This window comes from Oncorhynchus gorbuscha, linkage group LG09 (assembly GCF_021184085.1).
Source record: "Oncorhynchus gorbuscha isolate QuinsamMale2020 ecotype Even-year linkage group LG09, OgorEven_v1.0, whole genome shotgun sequence".
In the NCBI taxonomy this organism is placed as follows: Eukaryota; Metazoa; Chordata; class Actinopteri; order Salmoniformes; family Salmonidae; genus Oncorhynchus; species Oncorhynchus gorbuscha.
Window position 1 is genome coordinate 86,435,833 of NC_060181.1, and position 13,362 is coordinate 86,449,194.

The window sequence follows — 13,362 nt, forward strand, 5'->3', positions numbered from 1 at the left end:
AAACTTCTTCCATTTAAGAATGATGGAGGCTACTGTGCTCTTGGGGATCTTCAATGCTGCAGATTTTTTTTTTTTGTTACCCTTCCCCAGATCTGTGCCTCGACACAATCCTGTCTTGGAGCTCTGCGGACAATTCCTTAGACCTCATGGCTTGTTTTTTTGCTTTGACATGCACTGTCAACTGTGGGATATTTATATATATATATATAAGTTATATAGACAGGTGTGTGCCTTCCAAATTATGTCCAATCAATTGAATTTACCAAAATGTGGTCTTCAATCAAGTTGTAGAAATGGCAAAGGGTCTGAATGCTTATAAGGTATTTCTGAGCTTTTATTTTCATACATTTGCAAACATTTCTTAACCTGTTTTCGCTTTGTCATTGTGGTGTTGTGTGCCGATTTGCTGAGTATTTCTTTTATTGAATCTATTTTAGAATAAGGCTGTAATGTAATTTTCTTAGGAAAGAATAGAAAATGACTTAAGTGAAAGTCACCCAGTAAAATTGTACTTGAGTAAAAGTCTAAAACTATTTGTTTTTAAAGATACTTAAGTATCAAAAGTAAAAATATTCTTAAGTAGAAGTATAAATAATTTCAAATTCCTTACTAAGCAAGCCAGATGTCACCATTCTTTTCCTAGTTGTTTTTTAAATTTTAAATGTACGAATATCCAGGGGCACACTCTAACTCTAACATCATTTACAAATGAATCATGTGTGTTTAGTGAGGCTGCCAGATCAGAGGCAATAGGGTTGACCAGGGATGTTCTCTTGATAAGGGTGTGAATTTAACCATTTCCTGTCCTGCTAAGCATTCAAAATGTAACAAAAATGTGTCAGGGAAAATGTATGGAGTTTTTATTTTATTTTATTTTTTATTTTTTTCACCTTATTTAACCAGGTAGCCTATTTGAGTACAAGTTCTCATTTGCAACTGCGACCTGGCCAAGATAAAGCTTCAAATTGTATTTGTCACATACACATGGTTAGCAGATGTTCATGCGAGTGTAGCGAAATGCTTGTACTTATAGTTCTGACAATGCAGTCATAACCAACGAGTAATCTAACCTAACAATTCCACAACTACCTTATACACACAAGTGTATAGGGATGAAGAATATGTACATAAAAATATATGAATGAGTGATGGAACAGTACGGCATAGGCAAGATGCAGTAGATGGTATAGAGTACAATATATACATATGAGATGAGTAATGTAGGGTATGTAAACATTATATTAAGTGGCATTGTTTAAAGTGGCTGGTGATACATTTAATACATCAATTTTTACAATATTAAAGTGGCTGGAGTTGAGTCAGTATGTTGGCAGCAGCCACTCAATGTTAGTGGTGGCTTTTTAACAGTCTGATTGAGATAGAAGCTGTTTTTCAGTCTCTCGGTCCCTGCTTTAATGCACCTGTACTGACCTCACCTTCTGGATGATAGCGGGGTGAACAGGCAGTGGCTGGGGTGGTTGTTGTCCTTGATGGCCTTCCTGTGACAGGGTGGTGTAGGTGTCCTGGAGGGCAGGTAGTTTGCCCCCGGTGATGCGTTGTGCAGACCTCACTACCCTCTGAAGAGCTTTACGGTTGTGGGCGGAGCAGTTGCCGTACCAGGCGGTGATACAGCCCGACAGGATGCTCTCGCATAGCAGTTCAACACATACAACAACACAGAGTTACACATGGAATAAACAAACATGCAGTCAATAATACAGTAGGAAAAAGTATATATACTGTGAGTGCCAATGAGGTGAGTTAAGGCAATAAATAGGCCATGGTGGAGAAGTAATTACAATATAGCAATTAAACACTGGAATGGTAGATGTGCAGAAGATGAATGTGCAAGTAGAGATCCTGGGGTGCAAAGGAGCAAGATAAATAAATACAGTATGGGGATGAGGTAGTTGGATGGATGTGGGCTATGTGCAGGTGCAGTGATCTGTGAGCAGCTCTGACAGCTGGTGCTTCAAGCTACTGAGGGAGATATGTGTCTCCAGCTTCAGTGATTTTTGCAGTTTGCAGTCATTGGCAGCAGAGAACTGGAAGAAAAGGCAGCCAAAGGATGAATTGGCTTTGGGGGTGACCAGTGAGATCTACCTGCTGGAGCGCGTGCTACGGGTGGGTGCTGCTATGGTGACCAGTGAGCTGAGATAAGGCGGGGCTTTACCTAGCAAAGACTTGTAGATGACCTGGAGCCAGTGGGTTTGGCGACGAGTATGAAGCGAGGGCCAGCCAACGAGAGCGTACAGGTCACAGTGGTGGCTAGTATATGGGGTTTTGTTGACAAAACGAATGGCACTGTGATAGACTGCATCCAATTTGCTGAGTAGAGTTTTGGAGGCTATTTTGTCAATTACATCGCTGAAGTCGAGGATCGGTAGGATGGTCCGTTTTACAAGGGTATGTTTGGCAGCAGAGGTACATACAGCAGGTAAAAAGTACATTTATTTTCTTTGGGAATGTTGTAATACTTCAGTAAAAACACTTGAAAGAACTACTGAAGTACTTCACACCTGCTTAATATAATACCTACTGCTAGTAGCCATACATTAGTATAACATTAAATGTAATGTCCCCCCAAAAAACGTTGCTATGACGCTTAGTGTAGTAGCGATAGCCGATGCAGAATTTTGCGAATTTTCCGTATTTCAAAGCTATATCAGATATCTTTATTGTAAAACAGTGTGCTTGGAGCTCAATAATGATCATTGAGAATTAAATGATACCTTCAGGAAGCTGAAACCATCCTCTCTCTTAATATGGAGAGCTAGTTGCTTACCAATAATGTGTTTCCCTCCCCCTACACATTCATTTTGAGATGTTGTACAATCACAGTGGCAGGGCAGACACTTTTTATTACAGGAATCATGAGGATAATTTAATACTGTTGAACAAATTCATGATTTTGTCCACCCCAAAAATAGGACATTTTAATAAATGGTCACAGTCTGGAGTCCTGTCATCTCTTCTCTCTCTTTCATTCCCCCTCATCCTGTGCTCATTTTTCTGCTAAAGCAAATCGTATGAAACTAACTCCCTCCTCGTGGGGCGTAAAGCTCTCCTTAATCATCGAACAGTAACTGCAAATATGAATCCAACCTGTTTTAGCCTCTCTGAAAGCATAACACAGGATACGTTGAGTGTTTGACGAATGCTGTATTGATGTTTTGTTTAGACCTGAGTGTTGGTGTGTGACACTGTTACTGCATCAGTGGCCCACAGTGTCACAGTAGCAGCACAGAGACTCATGTAGTTAAGTTAACCTGGGGGGGTGGGGGTTACAAAGCGTGTGTGTCTGTGGGAAACACTACACCACAGTCAGTGCTCACACCTAAGCGGAACGGGAGAGGGAGACTAGGAGGGAGGATACAATGAACACAAGCTCCTGAATGATTTCGACAGAGAGGGTGTTGGAGATGAGTCGTATCCAGACGTGAGAGGCAAGCTGGCTATGTAGGTCATCCAAGCAGAAGGAGCCTTCTCTACACACCCCCACATTTCCCAAGTTCTGCCGCTCTGCTACTCATCACACACACACAAAAACACACACACACCACACTTGATGCTGCCACTACCACTGCTGCTCATACATACTAACAGCTAGCTAACTAGCGATTAGCATTAGCGACTAACAGGAATTATTGTAGCCAATACATGCTAAGAAAAGACTAACTAGCTGTTTGCAGACTAATTTACACAAACTAATAGTGTGATTATAGGACGCTTTGAAAGCAGTATCCGTGTCACCAGTATATTGTTGCGTCTGACCACGCAGAGTGAACGTGATGTGCTGGTGACTCCATGGTCAAGCAACAACTCTCCTTGAGTGTGAGGGGCCAAGGGTTTGTGTGGGAAGCGGCATGCAGGAGAGGGAGAGGCGACTTGCAAGTAGCAAACGGATTCAAATATAACACGTGACAGAGTTGTGTATAAGGTGAATGCACCAATTTGTAAGTCGCTCTGGATAAGAGCGTCTGCTAAATGACTTAAATGTAAATGTAAATGTGTATCACATTTATCAAACCAAACATTGAAATACCGTTATAGAAGGTTAAGTAAAAACTCAAACCGGTCCTTTCATCAATACCTGTGTGTGTGTATAGTAAAATACTGTAACGCCCAATCCTATGTCTGCGTGAAGTTGTTTGTATTCCTCATGGGTTGGCTAGAAGGCGGGGTATTGATTTTTTTGTTTGTTTTGTTTTTGTGAATTTCTTCCCTATATTCTGTGTGTTTCAGACGTTGTCTCCTAACTCGTCCAATGAGAACTCTCCAGTGAGCCCCCTGGATGAGCAGGGTCAGGGGGATGGACCCCCACAGCTGGAGGAGGAGGTGGAGGAGCCAGCCTTCCCTCACACAGACCTGACAAAGCTGGATGACATGATCAACAGGTACACCCACACACTTACACACAGGGCCAAACTGGACAACAGGTGCATGTAATCTATTTATTTTTATAGGCCGGCTAATTTTTCCAGCCAGCTAATTTTCAACCACAGTCCCTGGGCAAGTTATTAAAAACAATTAGGATAACAATACAGACAAACAATGAGCAGTGCGCACATGCAGAGCAACATAGGACAAGCAACATGTGGCACGCAGACAGACGGCAACAGAGGACAAAAAGCAACAAAAAGGGTTTCCACACTTCACAAGCTACAGATAACATGGAAAGCGGCAATACACCGTGTGTGTGATACTAAGTGCTGTGTGGTTGTGAGGAGGAATGTGTTTCTCTGTATTCATGTGGATGTTTTGTGTTTCCAGACCCCGCTGGGTGGTTCCAGTTCTGCCAAAGGGAGAGTTGGAGGTTCTTCTAGAAGCTGCTATAGAGCTTAGTAAAAAGGGTAAGAATATTGGCTCATTCTATTTCTCAATTTACAATCAAGATGGTATAGAAAGTCTGTCCTTGGCTATGTATGCATCTGAAATCGCATTGACAGCATTGTATTTCAACCACTGTGTATGGAGTTTAGACTAGCTTGATGGTCGATAATCTTTTAGTGTAATTGCGCTTTGTCAACGTCCCATTAAAATGTCCGCCTCCGCATAGTTTCTCTTTAGATTGATATTTGACCTGTAGCCCTTGAAATAAAAATGAAATAAAAATGATCTGTGGTAGCTCAATGCACTTAATCTCCATGCACTTAATTATTGTCTGTTTTCTGTCTGTATAGAACTTGATGTGAAGTGTGAGGCATGCCAGAGGTTTTTCAGGGACGGCCTGACCATCTCTTTCACCAAGATTCTCACAGACGAGGCCGTCAGCGGGTGGAAGTTCGAGATACATGTAAGTCTTTATTCTATTCCATTTCATTTAATCAGGATAGTGCTCTCAAAAGCAATGGCCACCGTTTTTCAAGGAGTCATGGGCCCTCTTTCCAATACTTTGAAAACCCATCCTCCTTCCAGTCCCTTCCTTAGGCTAATCACTCATTTGACACAATTGGATTGGTGAAACCTATCCAGTGGAACTACTGTTTTCACCAATCCAATTGTTAATTGTGTGATTAACTCAAGGAAGGAAGGCTGCATTTCTTTTATTTAAAAATATATATATATAATTTAATTTTTTAACCCCTTTTTCTCCCCAATTTCGTTGTATCCAATTGTTAGTAGTTACTGTCTTGTCTCATCGCCGCAACTTCCGTACGGTCTCGGGAGAGGCGAAGGTCAAGAGCCATGCGTCCTCCGAAACACAACCCAACCAAGCCGCACTGCTTCCTAACACAGCGCGCATCCAACCCGGAAGCCAGCTGCACCAATGTGTCGGAGGAAACACCGCCACAGGAGTCGCTAGTGCGCGATGAGACAAGGATATCCCTGCCGGCCAAAACCTCCCTAACCCGGATGGTGCTAGGCCAATTGTGCGCGCCCCACCCCCCATGGGCCTCCCGGTCTTGGCCGGCTGCGACAGAGCCCATTTTTATGACGATTTCCGTGGAACAATTTCATTCCATGGTCATTGTCACGTGGTTATTCATAAAAATCATATAAATCTGAATTAAAATGATCAAAATGGGAGATCACCAGCCTCTGCCTTATGGACACATTGGTACACTGTGATTCATTGTTGGGTAAATAAATGAGTGCATAGAACTCGTAGCCTTTAGGTCAATGCAGCAGTAGGCCTATAAGCTCTTTCACACCGAGGATTGTGATTATCGAGGGGGAGAATGTTGGAAAGATTTTTCAAATAGCTTACTTTGAGAAACAATAGTTTTATTATTATATTATCATTCGTAATGGATGTAAAAAATTGTTTTATAAAAATAAAAAAAACATTCTTACATTTCTGTGCAGCAGGCCAGTTACTTCTATGCATGCTCAGGTGCACGTGCTCCCTCAACATTATTTTACCTTTATTTAACTAAGTCAGTTAAGAACCAATTCTTATTTTCAATGTCGGCCTAGGAACAGTGGGTTAACTGCCTTGTTCAGGGGCAGAACGACAGATTTTCACCTTGTCAGCTCGGAGATTTAATCTTGCAACCTTTCGGTTACTTGTCCAACGCTCTAACCACTAGGCTACTTGCCGCCCCGATTATCAGGAAAGATAAACCAGACACATGCTCATTGCTCACATGGAGCACTCCAAACAAAATACAATAAACATGTACAGCTCTTGCAAATAATGGTTATGAAATAAACCTAAACTTATTTCTCAAATGACCGGTAAATTTAAATCTTCCCGGTCAAGTTGTCTGGTGGCATGTTTTCCTTTGGAAAACCTTGCAATAGACATAGTTCCTGGCCACTCGCATCCCTGCAAATATGATGGCCTCTTGAGTTGATACATTGCTACCGCAGACTTGGGAATGTGTTCTGAAGAAACAGGATAGCTCTGTAGCAGCTTCAATATGGAGGAAGTTCCCCCTAAGCCCTCAGTATGGCTATGTGGAGCCTGTCACTCTATTGCTTACACCGATCTCGCTCCATCCACAGAGGTGTATCATCAACAACACCCACCGGCTGGTGGAGCTGTGTGTGGCCAAGCTCTCTCAGGACTGGTTCCCCTTGCTGGAGCTGCTGGCCATGGCCTTCAACCCCCACTGCAAGTTTCACATCTACAATGGCACGAGGCCCTCTGAGACGGTGCCCGCCGGGGCGCAGCTGGCAGACGACGAGCTCTTTGCCCGCCCCCCTGACCCTCGCTCTCCAAAGGTAGGGTCTGAATTCAAGGTAGCCCCCCCCCCCCCCAAAGATTTTATTACTCTGGTCAACCACCTGTTTTATCAATGTACTCCTTATTAAGGACCAAAACTGTTTTTAAATATAGATTTTCAGTGATATGACACTTTTATTGAGACGGGGAGACAAGCAAGTGGGAGAAAGGGGTGGGGATCGGTGGACACAGGGATTGAACCCTGGTCTCCGGCAGGGAGTCTTATATGTGACTGCCGGGGAGTGGTACTGCAACACATCGGCCCCAAACTTAACCCTCCCCCCAAGATATTTTTCCAAAATCACCAAATAACCCCACTTTACCCCAACACCCTATAATCTATCCTCTGATTTTCCTACACTCTCCCGAGGAAAGAAATGTTGACTCAGTTTGTCTATATCGTCTGTTTGCAAAATATATAACCCTCCATCTTCAAGGCCAATTCCCCTATTTACTGTTGAGGCTATTCTTGTATCAAGGTGGATCGACAAAAAGATACACAGAGGATGTTTTAATAAACTATGTCCTGGGACTGATGTGATATTGGCTATACTGTCTCTTTCTCTCCCAGCCAAATCTCATACAGACACAGTAAGAAATGTCAGATTTTTTTTAAATTATAGAATTGAGTCTAAATTAAATATCCTCTGGATGGATGCTCCATGGGTAAATCTTTCTAATTCAGTCTTCGTGATTGCCGTAGCAACAGAAATCCAGAGAACAGGCTTTTTTATTCTTTGGCAATCTCTTTTCTCAGAACGAATGCGCTCTTTGCTCTGGCCTTGCTGCCTTGCCTTAGGGCCAGAGCACAGAAACAAAGGATGACTACTCTGTGGACTGGGTAGGAAATAAGAGGAATGGAGATAAAACAAGCGGATGTACTCGAGGTGTCTGGACTGTTGTGGAGTTTAAATGAGATTAGGCGATGCCAGGGAGAGAGAGAGAGAGCGAGTGAGTTTGCTATGAAAACCTCAATGAATGGAGCGTGGGCCGGGGTGGTCAATGTGGACACTGTTTGCTGTAGCTGGCAGTCTACCCAATACAAACACTGCTGCAGCCTCTGATATGGGTCTGTGGCAGTTTTTTCTTCTGATTTTTCCCTCCAATTAAGCCTTTCTGTGTAACCGCTTCGAGACTAGAGGGATGTATTTGTGTAGCCGAACAGCTTGAGTGGATAATGGAAGCATGGTGAGTATTTTTACTTCTTTAAAGTATTTTTAACAAGTGGTTTGTTTTTCTTCCTCTTCATTCACAGGGCTGGTTGGTGGATTTAATTAACAAATTCGGCACGTTAAACGGGTTTCAAACGCTGCACGATCGCTTCATAAGTGGCCAAGCACTGAACGTCCAGATCATCGCTGCCCTTATCAAGTGAGTCGGCCCATACACACACACACACTTTAATGGGTGACATCTAAAGAATATGGTTCACTAGCTCTCCAGTGCTTTCTACACTATATGGAGCTAACTCCTACCATTCACCACCAGTGTGTAACATCCTACCGTGTCATCAATAAATAAGTCCTCAGGCTCTTGCTGTGATGTGGTATGTCTTCATGACTAGATTGACGCTTTAATGTGACCTGTAGAGCAATCAAACCCACGACTCTGTTGTAAGAACCATGCCTCAACCAATAGAGCTATGGGAATAGTATGGTCTACTGGACGTGCTGTGACTGTTTTGTCCTCCAGGCCTTTCGGGCAGTGTTACGAGTTTCTCACGTTGCACACGGTGAAGAAGTACTTCCTGCCCGTCATCGAGATGGTTCCTCAGTTCCTGGAGAATCTGACAGACGAGGAGCTGAAGAAGGAAGCCAAGAACGAAGCCAAAAATGATGCCCTGTCCATGATCATCAAGTCCCTGAAGAACCTGGCCTCCAAGGTGCCTGGGCAGGAGGAGACCGTCAAGAACTTAGAGATTTTTAGGTTAAAAATGATTCTTAGGTGAGTTCGCTTCAGACCAAACTGTCCTAAAGGTTTTGTTTTAAAACACTTTGTAACTATTGGCTAAATGCTAACCTGAGATACTTGCACGCATCGTGTATTGATGTCAATGAGAGTTATGTAAAAATGTGAGTAATGTTCATGGACTTTAGGTAGGAATTGCCCCAATGTGAACTATTTGTTTATAGTAATCTGTGGTGATTGTGTTTTCATCCACAGGTTATTGCAAATTTCCTCTTTTAATGGCAAAATGAATGCACTAAACGAAGTAAACAAAGTAATCTCCAGTGTGTCCTATTACACACATCGGCATGGCAACCCCGAGGAGGAGGAGTGGCTAACTGCAGAACGTATGGCGGTGAGTTAACCATCAATCAAGTACATTTTTTTATTTAGTAATTGTCAGCAAACATGAATATACACATACCAAATTTAAGTTAATCAAATGTATTTGTTTAACGCTACACAAGTGCTTTTGCCACAAAGTATCTAGTGAAAAGAGTATACCTTAGTGTGGTTTCTGTTAGCGTAGTCGGCAGAACTTATGGTGTTTGAGTGGAGATTGAAAGATGTCTGTATGTTTGTCAGGAGTGGATCCAGCAGAACCACATCCTGTCCATTGTGCTGAGGGACAGCCTCCACCAGCCTCAGTATGTAGAGAAACTAGAGAAGATACTGCGCTTCGTCATCAAGGAGAAAGCTCTTACCATGCAGGACCTGGACAACATCTGGGCTGCACAGGTACCGTGAGTGCGTTTGGTAGTACATGTGTGTGTGCGTTTGAAGAGACATCATTGATGATTATACATTGTTCATGGTTCAGGTGAAGGAGATATGACCCGTAACAGCTCTTACAACAGAATGGCAAATCCTTCATGTCTTAACTGGGGTATTTCCAGGTCTTTTTAAAATATTTTTTACTTTTTATTTCACCTTTATTTAACCAGGTAGGCTAGTTGAGAACAAGTTCTCATTTGCAACTGCGACCTGGCCGAATAATTACAATTTTGCAGATTAACACTGGAGTGATAAATGATCAGATGATCATGTACAGGTAGAGATATTGGTGTGCAAAAGAGCAGAAAAGTAAATAAATAAAAACTGTGGGGATGAGGTAGGTGAAAATGGGTGGGCTATTTACCAATAGACTATGTACAGCTGCAGCGATCCGTTAGCTGCTCAGATAGCTGATGTTTGAAGTTGGTGAGGGAGATAAAAGTCTCCAACTTCAGCGATTTTTGCAATTCGTTCCAGTCACAGGCAGCAGAGTACTGGAACGAAAGGCGGCCGAATGAGGTGTTGGCTTTAGGGATGATCAGTGAGATACACCTGCTGGAGCGCGTGCTACGGATGGGAGTTGCCATCTGTGACCAGTGAACTGAGATAAGGCGGAACTTTACCTAGCATGGCCTTGTAGATGACCTGGAGCCAGTGGGTCTGGCGACGAATATGTAGTGAGGGCCAGCCGACTAGAGCATACAAGTCGCATTGGTGGGTGGTATAAGGTGCTTTAGTGACAAAACGGATGGCACTGTGATAAACTGCATCCAGTTTGCTGAGTAGAGTGTTGGAAGCAATTTTGTAGATGACATCGCCGAAGTCGAGGATCGGTAGGATAGTCAGTTTTACTAGGGTAAGCTTGGCAGCGTGAGTGAAGGAGGCTTTGTTGCGGAATAGAAAGCAGACTCTTGATTTGATTTTCGATTGGAGATGTTTGATATGAGTCTGGAAGGAGAGTTTGCAGTCTAGCCAGACACCTAGGTACTTATAGATGTCCACATATTCAAGGTCGGAACCATCCAGGGTGGTGATGCTAGTCGGGCATGCGGATGCAGGCAGCGATCGGTTGAAAAGCATGCATTTGGTTTTACTAGCGTTTAAGAGCAGTTGGAGGCCATGGAAGGAGTGTTGTATGGCATTGAAGCTCGTTTGGAGGTTAGATAGCACAGTGTCCAATGATGGGCCGAAAGTATATAGAATGGTGTCGTCTGCGTAGAGGTGGATCAGGGAATCGCCCGCAGCAAGAGCAACATCATTGATATATACAGAGAAAAGAGTCGGCCCGAGAATTGAACCCTGTGGCACCCCCATAGACTGCCAGAGGACCGGACAGCATGCCCTCCGATTTGACACACTGAACTCTGTCTGCAAAGTAATTGGTGAACCAGGCAAGGCAGTCATCCGAAAAACCGAGGCTACTGAGTCTGCCGATAAGAATATGGTGATTGACAGAGTCGAAAGCCTTGGCAAGGTCGATGAAGACGGCTGCACAGTACTGTCTTTTATCGATGGCGGTTATGATATCGTTTAGTACCTTGAGTGTGGCTGAGGTGCACCCGTGACCGGCTCGGAAACCAGATTGCACAGCGGAGAAGGTACGGTGGGATTCGAGATGGTCAGTGACCTGTTTGTTGACTTGGCTTTCGAAGACCTTAGATAGGCAGGGCAGAATGGATATAGGTCTGTAACAGTTTGGGTCCAGGGTGTCTCCCTCTTTGAAGAGGGGGATGACTGCGGCAGCTTTCCAATCTTTGGGGATCTCAGACGATATGAAAGAGAGGTTGAACAGGCTGGTAATAGGGGTTGCGACAATGGCGGCGGATAGTTTCAGAAATAGAGGGTCCAGATTGTCAAGCCCAGCTGATTTATACGGGTCCAGGTTTTGCAGCTCTTTCAGAACATCTGCTATCTGGATTTGGGTAAAGGAGAACCTGGAGAGGCTTGGGCGAGGAGCTGCGGGGGGGGCGTAGCTGTAGGCCGAGGTAGGAGTAGCCAGGCGGAAGGCATGGCCAGCCGTTGAGAAATGCTTGTTGAAGTTTTCGATAATCATGGATTTATCGGTGGTGACCGTGTTACCTAGCCTCAGTGCAGTGGGCAGCTGGGAGGAGGTGCTCTTGTTCTCCATGGACTTCAGTGTCCCAGAACTTTTTGGAGTTGGAGCTACAGGATGCAAACTTCTGCCTGAAGAAGCTGGCCTTAGCTTTCCTGACTGACTGCGTGTATTGGTTCCTGACTTCCCTGAACAGTTGCATATCGCGGGGACTGTTCGATGCTATTGCAGTCCGCCACAGGATTCTTTTGTGCTGGTCGAGGGCAGTCAGGTCTGGAGTGAACCAAGGGCTGTATCTGTTCTTAGTTCTGCATTTTTTGAACGGAGCATGCTTATCTAAAATGGTGAGGAAGTTACTCTTAAAGAATGACCAGGCATTCTCAACTGACGGATGAGGTCAATGTCCTTCCAGGATACCCGGGCCAGGTCGATTAGAAAGGCCTGCTCACAGAAGTGTTTTAGGGAGCGTTTGACAGTGATGAGGGGTGGTCGTTTGACTGCGGCACCGTAGCGGATACAGGCAATGAGGCAGTGGTCGCTGAGATCCTGGTTGAAGACAGCGGAGGTGTATTTGGAGGGCCAGTTGGTCAGGATGACGTCTATGAGGGTGCCCTTGCTTACAGAGTTAGGGTTGTACCTGGTGGGTTCTTTGATGATTTGTGTGAGATTGAGGGCATCTATCTTAGATTGTAGGACTGCCGGGGTGTTAAGCATATCCCAGTTTAGGTCACCTAGCAGAACAAACTCTGAAGCTGGATGGGGGGCAATCAATTCACAAATGGTGTCCAGGGCACAGCTGGGAGCTGAGGGGGGTCGGTAGCAGGCGGCAATAGTGAGAGGCTTATTTCTGGAGAGAGTAATTTTCAGAATTAGTAGTTCAAACTGTTTGGGTATGGACCTGGAAAGTATGACATTACTTTGCAGGCTATCTCTGCAGTAGACTGCAACTCCTCCCCCTTTAGCAGTTCTATCTTGACGGAAGATGTTATAGTTGGGTATGGAAATCTCTGAATTTTTGGTGGCCTTCCTGAGCCAGGATTCAGACACGGCAAGGACATCAGGGTTAGCAGAGTGTGCTAAAGCAGTGAGTAAAACAAACTTAGGGAGGAGGCTTCTGATGTTGACATTCAGTCTTTGGGGTTGATTAGCTGAAACGCCCTTACCTAAGCATGGATTAGCTGAAACGCCCTTACCTAAGCATGGATTAGCTGAAACGCCCTTACCTAAGCATGGATTAGCTGAAACGCCCTTACCTAAGCATGGATTAGCTGAAACGCCCTTACCTAAGCATGGATTAGCTGAAACGCCCTTACCTAAGCATGGATTAGCTGAAACGCCCTTACCTAAGCATGGATTAGCTGAAACGCCCTTACCTAAACATGGATTAGCTGAAACGCCCTTACCTAAGCATGGATTA

At 44.2% G+C, this 13,362-nt stretch overlaps 1 protein-coding gene across 4 annotated transcripts in view; it reads left to right on the forward strand.

Annotated features, from left to right (window-relative positions):
- Window positions 1-13,362, forward strand: part of LOC124044222 (probable ubiquitin carboxyl-terminal hydrolase FAF-X) — a 76,072-nt gene that overhangs the window by 11,400 nt on the left and 51,310 nt on the right. For all 4 annotated transcript variants that reach the window (XM_046363790.1, XM_046363789.1, XM_046363792.1 and 1 more), the window contains 8 exons: window positions 4,246-4,397; window positions 4,774-4,853; window positions 5,184-5,296; window positions 6,952-7,170; window positions 8,427-8,542; window positions 8,864-9,115; window positions 9,335-9,473; window positions 9,704-9,856. In XM_046363790.1, coding sequence (XP_046219746.1) covers window positions 4,246-4,397; window positions 4,774-4,853; window positions 5,184-5,296; window positions 6,952-7,170; window positions 8,427-8,542; window positions 8,864-9,115; window positions 9,335-9,473; window positions 9,704-9,856 — 1,224 coding nt within the window. The remainder of the gene's footprint in view (window positions 1-4,245; window positions 4,398-4,773; window positions 4,854-5,183; window positions 5,297-6,951; window positions 7,171-8,426; window positions 8,543-8,863; window positions 9,116-9,334; window positions 9,474-9,703; window positions 9,857-13,362) is intronic.